This window comes from Manacus vitellinus, unplaced genomic scaffold (assembly GCF_001715985.3).
Source record: "Manacus vitellinus isolate BGI_N305 unplaced genomic scaffold, ASM171598v3 scaffold_0_pilon, whole genome shotgun sequence".
Lineage (NCBI taxonomy): Eukaryota > Metazoa > Chordata > Aves > Passeriformes > Pipridae > Manacus > Manacus vitellinus.
In genome coordinates this window covers 37425191-37439990 of record NW_021938789.1, presented here as the reverse complement: position 1 = coordinate 37439990, position 14800 = coordinate 37425191, and the positions used below count along the sequence as shown (strand labels likewise).

The following is a 14800-nucleotide window of genomic DNA, read 5'->3' as shown; positions in this document are numbered from 1 at the left end:
ATTAAGTTCTAGCTGGGCTTTGGCCCTGTAACAAACAGGGAACCCTTATTAAAATGAAAAGTGCAGCCTTTTTTTTAAATATGGTGTTCAAAAGTTAGCACCTTAAAAAACATAAAAATCCTTTGATGTTTCCGAGCAACAGCTTCAGTTATGTGGTCAAATTCCCATGATGTTAGTTGTCACCAGTCAGTTGTTTTTACACAAAATGCTAACCTTTGGCTTTGGATGGTTTACTGTTGAAGTGCACATACTAACTTTAGTCATATGTGTCGCTATTACAAAAAGGATTACAAGCATCAAGTAAATGAGATTAAAGTATCCATAACAAATGAGTTTCATTGCACTGTATCAGGTAGTTTTTAATAGCTGCTTATGAAGAATTAAAAAGGTTTTCTCATTAGAATTCTGCTCTTTCAGAAACCTCATCCATCTATGTGACCAAAAATATATCAGATAAAACAAGTCCTCTGCCATAATCACTCCAGTCCCTATTCATCCAAGAACTTAACTGTGCATGCAACTCTAGTTACCTGAAGCATTGAAGTCAGTAGGGGTTACATGCTTGAAAGGGCACATGAGATTAAGTGCTTTCCTGAACAAGGTCCTCAAAAAGCCATTATTTTAATGTACTTATGATAAAACTGGCATGTCATGGGAATTTAGAAGAGAAAATAAATGTTTATAATTTTTTCTTTTTTTTGTTTTGTAGGGGCACACATTTTTTCCTGCGATGATTTATAGCTACCAATAACCTTCCACAGTGGTTGCCTTATCAACTTACTGTTCTGGCATCTTCTGGTCTTGCTAGTAAACAAAAGAGAACTATTTAAGTACAAAGCCAAGTACTCTTAATCTCAAGAGAGAGACTTCGTACAGTATGTTCTGTACAAAACTGAAAGACTTGAAGATCACAGGGGAATGTCCTTTCTCCTTACTGACTCAAGGTCACATTACTGAGGAACATGACAAGGACTGCACAGAAGACAGTTCTAGAGCAGCACTGCCCATCTGCAAAGAAGTCCATGAAAAAGATGGTCAAGCAAACCTTCCACAAAGGAAAACGAGCCGAAGTAGAGTGTACCTGCACACACTAACTGAAAGCATCTGCAAACTAATCTTTCCTGAGGTAAATAGATACTGCATAACAATAAAACTTTAATAGTGTTTAATTATAAATGTTAAAAAAGCATTCTATGCCCGCCTTTATCTGTAAGCCTTTAGAAAGTTGTTTTCATTTCAAAGCTTGTGTTCTTATGTAGTTCTTCATAGTCTAAATCCTCATTTCATCTGCTTCCATTCCTTTTGGATATAATTTACCACAATCTCTTTTGTGCACACCATTCCTTCCACTGTATTTCTCTATATATTTGCCTTATATTTGCAATCTTCCACTTATCTTTTTAATTGTTCCTTTTAAATCTGTCTATATCTGTAGCATTTTTTTACATAGAGATACAATTATAGAAACTCTGTCTTGTTACCTAATTATGTAAATTATGGGGTCATGTCATCAATTCACCTAACTGAATCCATACTGCTAAGTGCATTAGTCATTATCACAAAAAAATTAAAATAGCTGTTTCCATCTGCTATGATGCTAACCTCCTGTCATACTATTTTTAAAAACTATCATTTGTGTTTACCACAAAGATATTCTTATGTCTCTGCTCAATTTAAATGAAAACAGGTACAGTGCAGGCTTGCTTGAGTGGAGATGAATACCATGGTTTATCTCTGTAAAAAGAACATGAAAAATGCAGCTCCATAACATTTAACACTTGGCCTTGCCTCAAATTCTGTGGAAGGTTGAAGGAACTGACTGATATATATTGGGACTACAAATGGCAAATGGGCAATTCTGTACACTCATTTAATTACAATTCCGTTATGGACATTCAGTGTACCTTATTTAAAGTGCTGGAGTTTTCTTAAGTCTGTTTGCAGATCTGGTTATGCAGCTCTTCATATCTATTACCCATTCACTAAACCTCTAGATAATCAATTTTTGATAAATCTATTTTTACCTCTGCTGCATTTACACAGACGAAATCCATCCCTTTCAACCTGTGAACTGATCTTTAAATTTATAAAGGAGAATACTTTTAATCCAAGAATGAATAAACTTGCAAAGCACCGTTTCTGTGGTGTCATGATAGCTGTTTTGCTTTTCTAGTATACAGTTAGTGGGACTTTTAACAAAGTAACTGATATTTTTTCTCTTTGAAGAGTGGTATAAATGTTTGCAGCTGCCTATTATATAATCATGATAGGCTAGTTCATCATCTGTGACAAAAGCTTGGCAAAGTTAAAGATATTATGATCAAGTCATATTCATTGGAACTTTGTCCAAGTATAGTAGTTTGTTCTCTTGCTGATTTGGGGTCAAGACCTAAGCATCTTCCTAATCTCAGTTTTCCATAAATGGTTTTTGCTTGTTTTCTGCATTTTGAATCCATGGTACTGTGGGGTTTTTTTGGGGGGATGTGTAATATTAGAAAGTTGTGTTAGTTATAGTTATTTCTTAGCAGCACTGTCTTTATTGCCACCTGAAAACCTGGAGATAATGAACATCACTATATTTAAATACACAACCACTGGTGCCCATGAGCTTAGGAGCTTAATTATAGAGATACTGGAGCTGAAGACATCAACATAAAGGAAACCCCAAACACAGAAATGATATGCTGTTTCTAATAGCAATACCATCTTAAAAAAAGATGTTCATCCCAAGGACAGCGAAGTAATTCTTCTCTGTATAAAAATGTTATTCTTATGATTAAATTTTCAGCAATGACATTTCAATCAATATACATATTTCTTTCCCCAGTTTGAAAGGCTAAATCTTGCACTTCAGAGAACACTTGCAAAACACAGAATAAAAGACACCAGGTATGTATGTGTGATGAGCTTGTTACTAACTTCACTGCAAAAACATTTTTCAAACAGCTCATAGGGACTGATGTGGTGACTGGGAATCAGGACTTCTGGAAACTGTTTTCAATTATGTTGTCAAATTGTTGTGTAACATTTCATGTAATGTAAGTTAGTAATGATTTATTTTATTTTAAAATATTCACAAATATTTATATCACTCACAAAGTTGACTTAATGGGCAAGTTTAGCCATTTGTACAGAGAAACAGGCAAGGACTTTGTTTAAAATGAGCAAGTGTTTTGGAGGAATTCAGAGACTGCTTGGGCATAGATGGAAAGATAGATATGGTTGTGTATGGGTCTAGCTCAGTGTTTCTAAGATCCCAAGGAATCCCAACAATTAGTATTATACAAAAGAATTTGGCTTCTGATACAGTGACCAATCATATGCTCCAGATACTGACATATGTTTTCCTAAGCTCACTTGGCTTCTGGTTTCTGTTTGAGCCTTGTAGGGAGTGAGAATTTATTAGCATCTCACGATACACTGAATATTCAATTTATTGAATGCATGTGAAAAAATAAGCCACTCAAGATAAATCTCTTTTCCAAGTGAAGAAAAAAATTGAAGTTGGAAACTACACTGTTGCTCACCATGATAAGAATAGATAATTTCAATGTGTCTTTTTTTAAATTATACTTGATATTTTTAAAGCACTTTACATACATTGGCTGAACCAAAGACAGCTGGTCAGATGTGCATTGGAATTGCTGACTGGCTTATTGCTATGAATGTTTGCCCTATCTCTAATTATATGTTTCTTCCTGGAGTATTGGTTTAAAACAAAAAATTACTATGATATTCTTAATGAAGTAATAATGCAAATGTAAAACAAATCTAAATGTCTGTATTGCTTTTGCATATCTATTTTATTTCCGAAGAAGTGAAGAAATTCCGAAAGCTTGGATCGGGGATTTATTGTTATATGGAGGTTAATCTATGCTACATGTCCTTCTCATAATTTTGAGTCAGACATTCAACAAACAGGTTGATGTTTATTGTCCTCAGAGAACTCAGAGGTCTGCAGTTTTGTGTCAAAAATCTGGATTACTATCTGTGAAAAAATAATTTTGAAATTCATAATTGTTATTGGCATTTCCTCTCAAAGCAGAAATACCTTCTCACCTCTTTTTAATTTAATGCAACGTAATTCCAAAAAATGCTTGAATATAAATTCCAATTGTATTACACAACACATTATGAAATATAGTTATAACTTCAAGAAAAAAACACAAACCAAATAAAAAACAGGACTGTTGCAATGACAGGCAAGAGAATGTGGCCTCAATCCATAATTTGAGCTCAGACCACCAAAACTTTGATTCACCAAAGGATAATCTAAGATCCTACCAGGACCCCATTTTTAATTAATTAAAAACTTCCTATTTGATCAGCAAAACTTGGTCTGTACACATTAAACACAAGGTAGGTAACTTCTGTACTTACTGTTTTTACTATGCTTATCTTACATTTTTAGGGATTTTATTTGTATTTTTATGATCTTTACAGAATAACTGGGGATAGTGAAGATTTTGAAAAAATTATCAGTGATCATGCTAATGCAGCAGGTAATGTAAACTTGTTTAATAGTAGAGAAATAGATTATATATGCCCTATATATAAAAGAATATATTCTATATAAATTAGTCTTGTTACTAAGAAATAATTTCTTCCATGTAAGGGTTGTGGTGATGCTGCCAAAACAGAGGCAGCATCTGTGATCTCTGTGATGTCTGTGAAACTCTGATCTCTACAACTAAAATCAAAATTTGGGCTAAAAAGACAAGTTTCTTGAGTCTGAGCTGTCATAGAATCATCCACCCCTAAGATCCAACATCCGGAAGGAATTATGAATTAGTAATAAGTTACAGTTTTATACTAATGAAAAACTGTTTGATCCTTTTCATCTTCTGAAGGACTGTAGTGTGTCAGAAGAGAACTGCTGTAATTTTAAATACGTAACTCTGGCTACATCTGTAATAGTAAATTAACACTTCCAGGAACTGAAATATGGTCTTCCATACACAGTTGGTCTGTGACAGACAACAGTTTTCCAAATGATTCCCAGTAACATCTGGGGAATTGGAACATTCCCAACAGTCACTTTGCATCCAGTTATCCTGTTAAAACCAATTTACTAGCAAAGATGTGAGCCATTCTGTGCCAATTGGCCTTAGTGCTCTGGAATATTCCTAGAGTCATTTAATGTATCAGGCATAGTACTTATATCTGCATATACTATTTTATTCTTGTGTTAATTTTTAAAATTCTTATTTTACTGCTTTATATGAATCTAAGGGAGTTGAGTTAAATCTTGTGCCAAAGTGTGTATTCATTTTGTTTACATCTCTTCAAAGAACATCTGATCCTGGATGTTTTTAAACTACAACCAATTGCCTCCCTGTTTCCAGGTCCTGTTTCCAGGACTCCTAAATAAGAATGCCCTCAGGTGTCAATGATGGATCAGGGAAGGATATTGCTAATTTGTTTTGGCCTAGGATAAAAAAATGTGGAGGTTAGCCTTTGATTCAGAATGATGAATGCATTTCTGACTAAAATGTGGTTCCATGCAGGTGTTCCCGTGGAGTCTCTACGGGAATCTCTCGGTGAAGAGCTGTTTAAAATATGCTATGAAGAGGATGAACACATATTAGGGGTTATTGGAGGGACCCTTAAGGACTTTTTGAACAGTTTCACTACCCTGCTGAAACAGAGTGGCCACAGCCAAGAAGCAGGAAAAAAGGACAGACTTGAAGATGCCTCCATATTATGCCTGGAGAAAGATCAGGACTTCTTAAATGTGTATTATTTCTTTCCTAAGAAAATCACAAGTCTTATTCTGTCTGGTATCATTAAAGCAGCAGCTCATATTTTGTATGAAACTGAGGTGGAAGTGATGCTCATGCCTCCTTGTTTCCATAATGACTGCACTGAATTTGCTAATCAGCCTTATTTGCTGTACTCTATAAAAGTCAAAAGTGCAAAGCCTTCCTTATCTCCCTGTAAACCACAGTCTTCACTTGTGATTCCTGCCTCTGTGTTCTGTAAGACCTTCCCATTTCATTTTATGTTTGACAAGGATATGTCAGTTCTTCAAATTGGAAATGGGATAAGAAGACTTTTGACCAGGAGAGAATTTCAAGCTAAGCCCAATTTTGAAGAATATTTTGAAATTCTTACCCCCAAAGTAAGCTGCACTTTTAGTGGAATAATGACAATGCTAAATATGCAGTTTACTGTACGAGTTAGAAGATGGGACAATACTGATATGAAACCATCCATGGTAAGAGCTCTTTACTGCTATTACTTCTGTGAGGGATTTGTTTTCTTCAGATGGAGTTAAAATATCCAAAAAACATGGTGCATTTTGCAATTTCTACCTCCAAATATCTACTAAAACTGCATAATAATAATTTATTTAGGGTACTCAAATGTTATTCAGATTCTGAAGCCAATTTCAGTCAAAACTCTGCTTTAGGACTTTTACCAAGTAAAATCTGAATGCTAACTTGATTTTTTTGAAATAATTTGAAATATTGAGGTAAAGCCAGTGATATGCCATGCTTCTGAGAATAAGGACATCTCCAATACAAAGAGAGTGTCAGGGAAACCTTTAACAAAGTGCCCCTGAATCATTTGGAAACAACAGCTCTAGGATTTGGGGAAAAGAAGTAGATGTTTCCTTTGATCATTCAGCCTTTGGTATCTTTGGCATTTTGATATCTTTTATATTCTGATGTTTTCATCAGATGCAACCACCAAAGGTTCCCCTTAGTTTCAGCTGATGGGATTACTTACTATCTTTGCTGAAGTTGGGTCTGTGACAAGTGACCTGGGACAGTAAAAAACACTGAGTATTCAATGACTGTTTTTATTCATTCCTGGTCCCAGCTGAATTCCAGTATATTTACACCTGAGGCAGTCCAGGATGAATTCCCAGTTCAGACTCAACATTCCAAGAATTTAAGGGAAGAACAGAAAAAAGTTTCACTCATTTATTAATGTAGCTACTTTTAAAAAATGTAGCTACTTCATCTCAGATCCATTTCTGCACTAGAAAATTTCAAGGGGTAGTAGACTTAGCTTGGCTTTTGCATGTAATTGCATATGCAAACGACCATTAACAAGGAATTAGAATTAGAATATGTTATTAGAATAGTGGTCTTTCAAAGCAGTGTTAAGCTAAGCTCTGCAGCACCTTGCATATTACACAACTGATTACAAAAAGAACATAAAACCACTTAATACAAAATATATTTTTTTCGATCATTAAAATGGAACATTTCTTCCATTTCTGACTTTAGTTTTAAATTGCACTGAGTACTGCATATCCTATGATAAAACTGAAGCAGATTTTTTCCTTTTATCTTACAGAGGAAAGTGCACGAACTAGAGTTATTAGTAGAAATTCATAGGCCACTCTAATCAGTAACATTTTATGAAAAGATGAAAATGCACAAAATTTCATTATTTTCATTTTTCTTTTTCTCCTAAGCTAAAACTGATACTGATACTCAAACATAATTAGGTGTTTATCCTTAAGTTGGGGTCTAACTTTTGTACCAGAAGACTCAATAAAAGTGAACTTATTTGATGGCTCTATGATTCAGCACCCCATGTTGTCTCTTAAGCAACTGCATGCAAATGTAAGGACTATGGACCAGTCTTGATTTTCTTACATTTCAGCAAAATGTATTTCCTCTAAAACTTCTTGTTTCTAGACCATTGCCATGCATGTTTCTCATGAATTCTTGTTTCTTTAACTGTTTCAGGTAATGGATCTTAAAGGCCAGATGATCTATATTTTTGAATCCAGTGCCATTCTATTCTTGGGATCTCCTTGTGTGGATAGACTAGAAGATTTTACAGGACGTGGATTGTACCTCTCAGATATTCCCATTCACAATGCATTGAGAGATGTTGTTCTGATAGGAGAGCAGGCCAGAGCCCAGGATGGACTGAAGAAGAGGTTAGGAAAGCTAAAAGCAACCCTTGAGCAGGCCCATCAAGCACTCGAAGAAGAGAAGAAGAAGACTGTAGATCTCCTGTTTTCAATTTTTCCTGGAGAGGTTGCTCAGCAGCTGTGGCAGGGACAAGTTGTACAAGCCAAGAAATTTAATAATGTCACAATGCTTTTTTCTGATATAGTTGGATTCACTGCCATCTGTTCCCAATGCTCACCTATGCAGGTTATCACCATGCTTAATGAGCTTTATACTCGCTTTGATTACCAATGTGGAGAGCTAGATGTCTACAAGGTACACAATTCATTGCTTTTCTGTGGGATTCTGGGGCAGGAAAGGAAATTAAGACTAAGTAGGACAGAGGATAATAGAGGTCCAATAATCATTTTGCCATAAACCATTTTTAAATGACAGATAAATCACAAAAAAACCCCAACAAAAAATCAATATAAACAGCTGTTCATGCAGCCAAGAGAGAAACCCATCAAAACTTTAATTTTAAAATTTAATTTCAATGACAGTGCTGTGAATCTGGAATAAATATAGCTATGGGTGCCTGACAGTAGATGAGCAAGGAAAAATATTTTAGAATTATGCCCAGCAATAAATATAAGTTGTGCAGTTTTTTCCTTTTGCATGATAATGAAGGATTTGTCCAGGATAAGTTTGCATGAAAAATAAAACTTGGTTAATATGTAGCTACAATTCTTACTGAAGTCAGACTATTCTTTTATATGTATCACACAGTCTAACAGTAAGGTACAAATATGCCTCTTTTAGGTTGAGACTATTGGAGATGCCTACTGTGTTGCTGGAGGCTTACACAAAGAAAGTGAAACACATGCTGTTCAAATAGCACTGATGGCCCTGAAGATGATGGAACTGTCAGATGAGGTGGTGTCTCCCCATGGAGAGCCTATCAAGGTCATATATTTTATTGTATTTTATATGGTTAAAATGGGCATTTTTGTTTGTTTAATTGCTTTTAGGGGTTTTGACTCAAGGAAATGTCACGTCATTGCATCAACTCAGACAATTTGGGGAATCAAATGACTTTTTTAATTCTGTGAATGAGAGTTTTGTGGTGAGGTACAGGTGAAACAGAGATCTGAAAATTAACCCAAAAGACTTTAATGCAGTGAAGCAGTGAAGCCAGTATGTACAATCTGACATGCTACAGTTTTTGTCTCAGTAGCAAGAAATTTGTCAGTGGCATGGAATATTCTGTTTTCTAAAGAAATTACTAATCCTCTCTCAAAATTAGACATCTATGTCTTTTGACGTAGCATCTATGAATAGGAATGACTAAAGACATATTCTGATTGTAGTAATCCAGATATCTTAAATGATTCCATTGCAGTTCTTGTTTTATGGTCAGATACTGAACGACTACCATAAGATAATGGTGTTAATGCTGTCAAAGCAACTGTTAGATTCAATGGTAGTTATATTTATGGCTTCCTTTCAGTGAGGAATTCAGCCATCTTTGCTCTGTGGGTGGATTTTGCTTTTGTTGCAGGTTTTTCTGCTTTAACACTCAAAATTAGAAATTGCAACTTCTTCATAATGATATGATATTCTCTTGATATGAAAAGAGTAGCACACATAGTAGACATGCAAGCTTGTTGACATCATGCCATTATTGTGTCAGAATGCTATTCTGAAGAAAACATGCCTACATATGTATAATGCACATGAGAAAAAGAACACACCTCCAAAAAAACCCACCAAAAAACCTCACAGAAAGCAGCACCAGCTGAGTAAAAGTCAAAAATCTGAGTATGAGTTAAAAAAAAGAGATATCAAAATATTGCAACTGCTGTTGGTTCCCCAGGACTGTTTTGGGGCCAGCTCTATTTAATATCTTTATCAGTGACCTGGATGAAGAGATCAAGTGCATCCTTCAGTCACTTCACAGGCAACACCAAGTTGGGCGGGAGTGTTGATCGCTGGATTGACACGCAGCTGAACATGAGCCAGCAGTGTGCCCTCATGGCCAAGAAGGCCAATGTCATCCTGGCCTGTATCAGCAATAGTGTGGCCAGCAGGATGAGGGCAGTGATTGTCCCCCCGTTCTCAGCACTGGTTAGGCTGCACCTTGAATCCTGTGTTCAGTTTAGGGCCTCTCACTACAGGAAAGACATTGAGGTGCTGGAGTGTGTCCAGAGAATGGTAATGGAGCTGGTGAAGGTTCTGGAGCACAAGTCTTATGAGGAACAGCTGAGGAAGCTGGGAGTGTTTAGTCTGGAGAAAAGGAGGCTCAGGGGTGACCTTATTGCTCTCCACAACTACCCAAAAGGAGGCTGGAATGAGTTGGGGGTCAGTCTCTTCTCCCAGGTAACAGAACAACAGGAATTGGCCTCAAGTGTTGCCAGAGAAGGTTTTGAGATTGGATATTAGGAAAACATTCTTAATGAAAAGGGTTGCATTGGAACAGACTGCCCAGGGAAGTGGTGGAGTCACCATCCTTGGAGTCGCCATCTGCACATTTAAAGGATATGTAGATGTGGTCCTTAGAAACGTGGTTTAGCAGACTTGGCAGTGCTCAGTTACTTGTTGGACTTTATGATGTTTGAGGTCTTTTCTAACCTAAATGATTCTTTAACTGAATTATGAAAATTCAGTAATCTGGGACTGGGATTTAATCTATGTGTGACCTTGTCAACAGAGTTCAGTTGGAACTGCAGGATATACTGTCTTTGCAATTCCCTAAGACTTGTCTTCTGACCTGAACAGCAAAGCAAGTACTCTTCATGAACTGTCAGCAGTCTTACATTGTGTCATGTAATTCCTCCCAGAAAGTGTCCAAGTGCCATCCTGCTGATGCTTCTAGACCAATTTACTGCCACAGAGACCAGCAGTTCATGGGCATATTTTGATACAGAAGGATTACTTACTAAAAATGCAATGCAAGATAAACTTCAGCTAGTTCCCTCTCCATGAGCAGTGATGACCAGAATACAGATATTTTAAGGAGACTGTGCTAAATCAATGTATATTAGTAGCTCATTATATTTTTTTTTTAATAGAGGAAGAATTTATAAAACTGATCTTACCCATCCTGTTTTACCTAATAATGCTGTTTTCTGTCTTTTACTTAAAGATGCGTATTGGCCTTCATTCCGGATCTGTCTTTGCTGGAGTTGTTGGGGTAAAAATGCCTCGTTACTGCCTTTTTGGAAATAATGTAACCCTTGCCAATAAGTTTGAATCTTGCAGTATACCTAGAAAAATAAATGTCAGCCCAACAACTTACAGGTACAGTGCCTGATATATGTAAAATGTGCACCTACTTGCTGTAGTAGTCCATTATCTTCTTTTTCTTTTTTATTTCCCTGAAGCACTGCTATTTATTTTCCTTTTTCTATTTTATCTGACTGCTCATGAATGCACCGCAGTTATTAGTAGGCAGAATTCAACCAGCAGTAGCAAGAAAAAATGTGAAACAGAACAGCTGATACTTATTTTTCAGATCTTACATTTAAAATAAATGGACTGTCTGGACCAATTTTGCTTTTTACCCTGAAGCTGTATATGTGTTGCTTTTTTTTCCTTCTTCTCTCATATAGTTTGCTCTTCTTTGAGCTTTCACTGTGAACTGGATGCCAAACTGGCTGCAGATGCCCTTGAAAGTAACAACCTCACTGAAGAACTGTTAAACATCACTCTACACATTGTCATTCCCTTTTGGTTAGGAAAGATGAATTATTAGGTTGCAATGAGTCAACCATGCCGGTGTTTAGTTTATACAGGTCTTGATCACCAATTCAGTTTAACACTTTTAGTATGGAACTTAAGGCTGTACCATTTATCCACTCATATATTTTTAGTAATGTGAACTCTGTGGTTATGCAGACAGCTAGCAGACTCTCCCATGGGAAATACAGCATCTTTCCTTTGTCCTTTAAACCTAACACTCTCTTTGTATTATCTGTTTAATTGTACTTCAAAATCACCTTGCAACATGTTCATGGCCAAGTAATAATGTCTTATAGATGCCCGGCAAGACAATAGGAAACTGTTTTGAATGTGATGGTAACAACAGTCGACATCTGAACTCCAGATCCAGATCTGAATTTTATGCCACTGGTCTGACAGAGATTATTGTTTCTTCCAGAGTGGCCAAAAGTTTTATCAGAATGTACTGTAGAGAGTGAATCTACTAACACAAAAGTGATATGGCTGGCTGGGTAAAGTAACCAGAAATATTATAAATTATTTTCTACATTTTAAGGAAGCTCAGCTACCCCAAGTGTAGCCTGGGCTGTAGTCTGTTGTTTCTACACAGCTTGTACTCACTGCCATGTATCTGATAATGCCTTGTGGCAAGATTCTGTGTCCAACGTCAGACAGAGAATTTGGCACAGGATCCTGACATCCCCTGCAGCATGTGCTGTGTGCCATACAGGGTGCCAAGCTTTAGATTATCTTGTATAGGTGATTTAGAAAAAGTAGCACAGGTATTAGAGCACACAAAAAGTAACCTTTTTGATTATGCACTCTAAAACCACAGAGATAGCATTAGCATTGCCAGTGCTTATGTATGTCAGAAGAACAGTGCTGGCCCACAGTGACTGTTTTTCCATCTCTGTATGTAAAATCATTTTAAATAATACTGACTATGGTCTTTTTTTAAAACCATTGGACACTTTGTCCACACAAGACTTGCCTATAACTGGTGGTGGAAGTAGGTTTCTGCATGCCCGTGTATTCATCTCCAGAGAATATTTGAAATTAGTGTACTGTTGAAAAAAATATAAATCTCTGAGTGCCTAGAAAGTAGGCAATTTGATTAACAGGTAAACTGTTGTTATTATAGTTGTGTTTCTTTTTTTTCCTGAGTGATGAAGATGTTCTTTTTATTTGGTGTTTTTTTCTTTTGATTCATTCACCAATTCTAAACACATATTGATAACATTATGGCATCTTGAACAACTCCGGTATATTGCAGTAATTGTTTAAAAGTTTAGATACCAGTTATCAATATTTATCCTGCAAATTAGCAATCTCTGTCTCAACCTGTGAAAAAGCAAAAATATTAGAATTGGTAGAAGGATCTGAATAGTTTAATTAATAAGTTTTACAGTATTTCATTCTTTGAAACATTAATTATGGTGCCTTTGATGTGCAGATGTGAGCTAGCTTTCAGCACTAAACCATCTTTGAAAATATTTACAACAAACATAGCTCCTACATGCAAAACATTGACAAGACAAAAAAAGAGGTGATACTTCTACTTGCACTGATGCACAAGTTTATAGGTTACCAAATAAACAGTATCTTTTTATATTTTCAGTAAATAACGTATAAAGATTAATTTGGATTCTGCCCTGCCATACATAAAGAATTATTTAATGTCTGCACTTAATAGCAACTGATTCATTTCTAATCAAGATGATTAATTTTTGTTCTAGGTTGTTAAAGGAATATCCAGGATTTGTGTTCACACCCCGCTCAAGAGAAGAGCTTCCACCAAATTTTCCCAGTGATATCCCTGGAATTTGCTATTTTCTGGATGCTTATATTCAAGGAACAAACTCACAGACTTGGTTTCAAAAGAGAGATTTGGGAGATGGCAATGCCAATTTTTTGGGTGAGGAAACAGGAATAGACTAAATTGTACATTCAGAAATGTATAGAATAAATTTATAAATATTTGGATTTTTTTTTTTTGTATAAATTGAAAATTTTTAAAACTGTATGAAACATGCAAGCACTTTAGATCGTTAACACCTGAAAGCCAGTATTAAAATTTCAGGAAGTATGTCACTGACTACTTTTTATTTTTCCTTTGCATAAGGAACATAGTCACTAAAGTAATGTTGCAGCTTCACAGTTGGAAATGCTACTATAAACTGTATTTTCCTTGTGGTAATTTGTTAGTGCTACGTAATAACTCAGTTCTCTCTGTACTGAGAATTCTAGATGTATTGTATATGCAGTTTGTCAGGAAATGTAATGTGCAAGTGATGCAGCCACATGCAGTGTTGTGAGCTGGTGCTTATCAATGACTATTAAAATGTATTTTCTTAGAGATTCCATAAGAAAATGTCCATTAAAATAGTGTCATTGCTATCACATAATCCTCCCAGTGCATCACTTGGGCCCCATCCTAGAAGTTGCTGACCATCTTCTCACACTGACTGGAGTCAAATTATGAGGGTGCTCAGCATTTTCTGGATCAGGCTGCTAATTGTAGCTAATAAACATGCATAGCAGAGTTGCCGCTTACTGTTTCATGAACTTTATTTTGTGTATAAAATTAATATAGATTAAAACACTGTATAATCACATACTAAAGTCTGTAATCATCAAACTATTTTAGTTCTTAGGGTTTTTAAAATACTTAAAAATAAAAATATCCCCTTGTTATTATGTATTACAGCAATAAATGTTTTCTTCTTGTTGTCATTTAAATTTGAAATGTTTTAACAGAAGTATAATAAAACATGATTTGGAATGTTTGCTTAGAAAAGAAATTCCAGTTAGACTGTATAAAATGGAACAGAAGCACACCAGCTTAAAGCTATGATCCTTATTCAAGGATGCAATGTGGGGTATGACATGTTATGGAATGGCCTATCATATGCTCACTTTAAACTTGCCAGGAGAATCTTCAAGTGAGCAGAAATGCTTTAAAACATAGGAACATATATACAAAGATTAATATTACTACAGTACAAGCTTTTTTGTTGTGGATGATGGAAAATGAATGAAGAACTCTAAAGGGTCTGCCTCTGGTTCTGGCAGAATAGAGTTAGTTAAGAGTTGTGCATTTAGGATTCTGTCTGATCTCTAAGTAGCAGATCCATCTGCCCGGAAATTCCTCTGTGCTGTACAGTTTAATCCCAACTGCGGGCTGGAGAATTGCAGAGCTTACACACACTACTATTTCCAGTAGT

At 35.8% G+C, this 14800-nt stretch overlaps 1 protein-coding gene across 1 annotated transcript; it reads left to right on the top strand.

Moving 5' to 3' along the window:
* Positions 1 to 714: 714 nt before the first annotated feature.
* On the top strand, positions 715 to 14315 carry GUCY1A1 (guanylate cyclase 1 soluble subunit alpha 1). Its single transcript, XM_008933146.2, has 8 exons — positions 715 to 1126; positions 2828 to 2889; positions 4444 to 4502; positions 5508 to 6217; positions 7707 to 8192; positions 8679 to 8822; positions 11002 to 11156; positions 13313 to 14315. Exons 1-8 carry the CDS (start codon positions 878 to 880, stop codon positions 13512 to 13514), a joined length of 2067 nt encoding a protein of 688 aa, XP_008931394.1. The 5' UTR covers positions 715 to 877; the 3' UTR covers positions 13515 to 14315.
* The last annotated feature ends 485 nt before the right edge of the window (positions 14316 to 14800 follow it).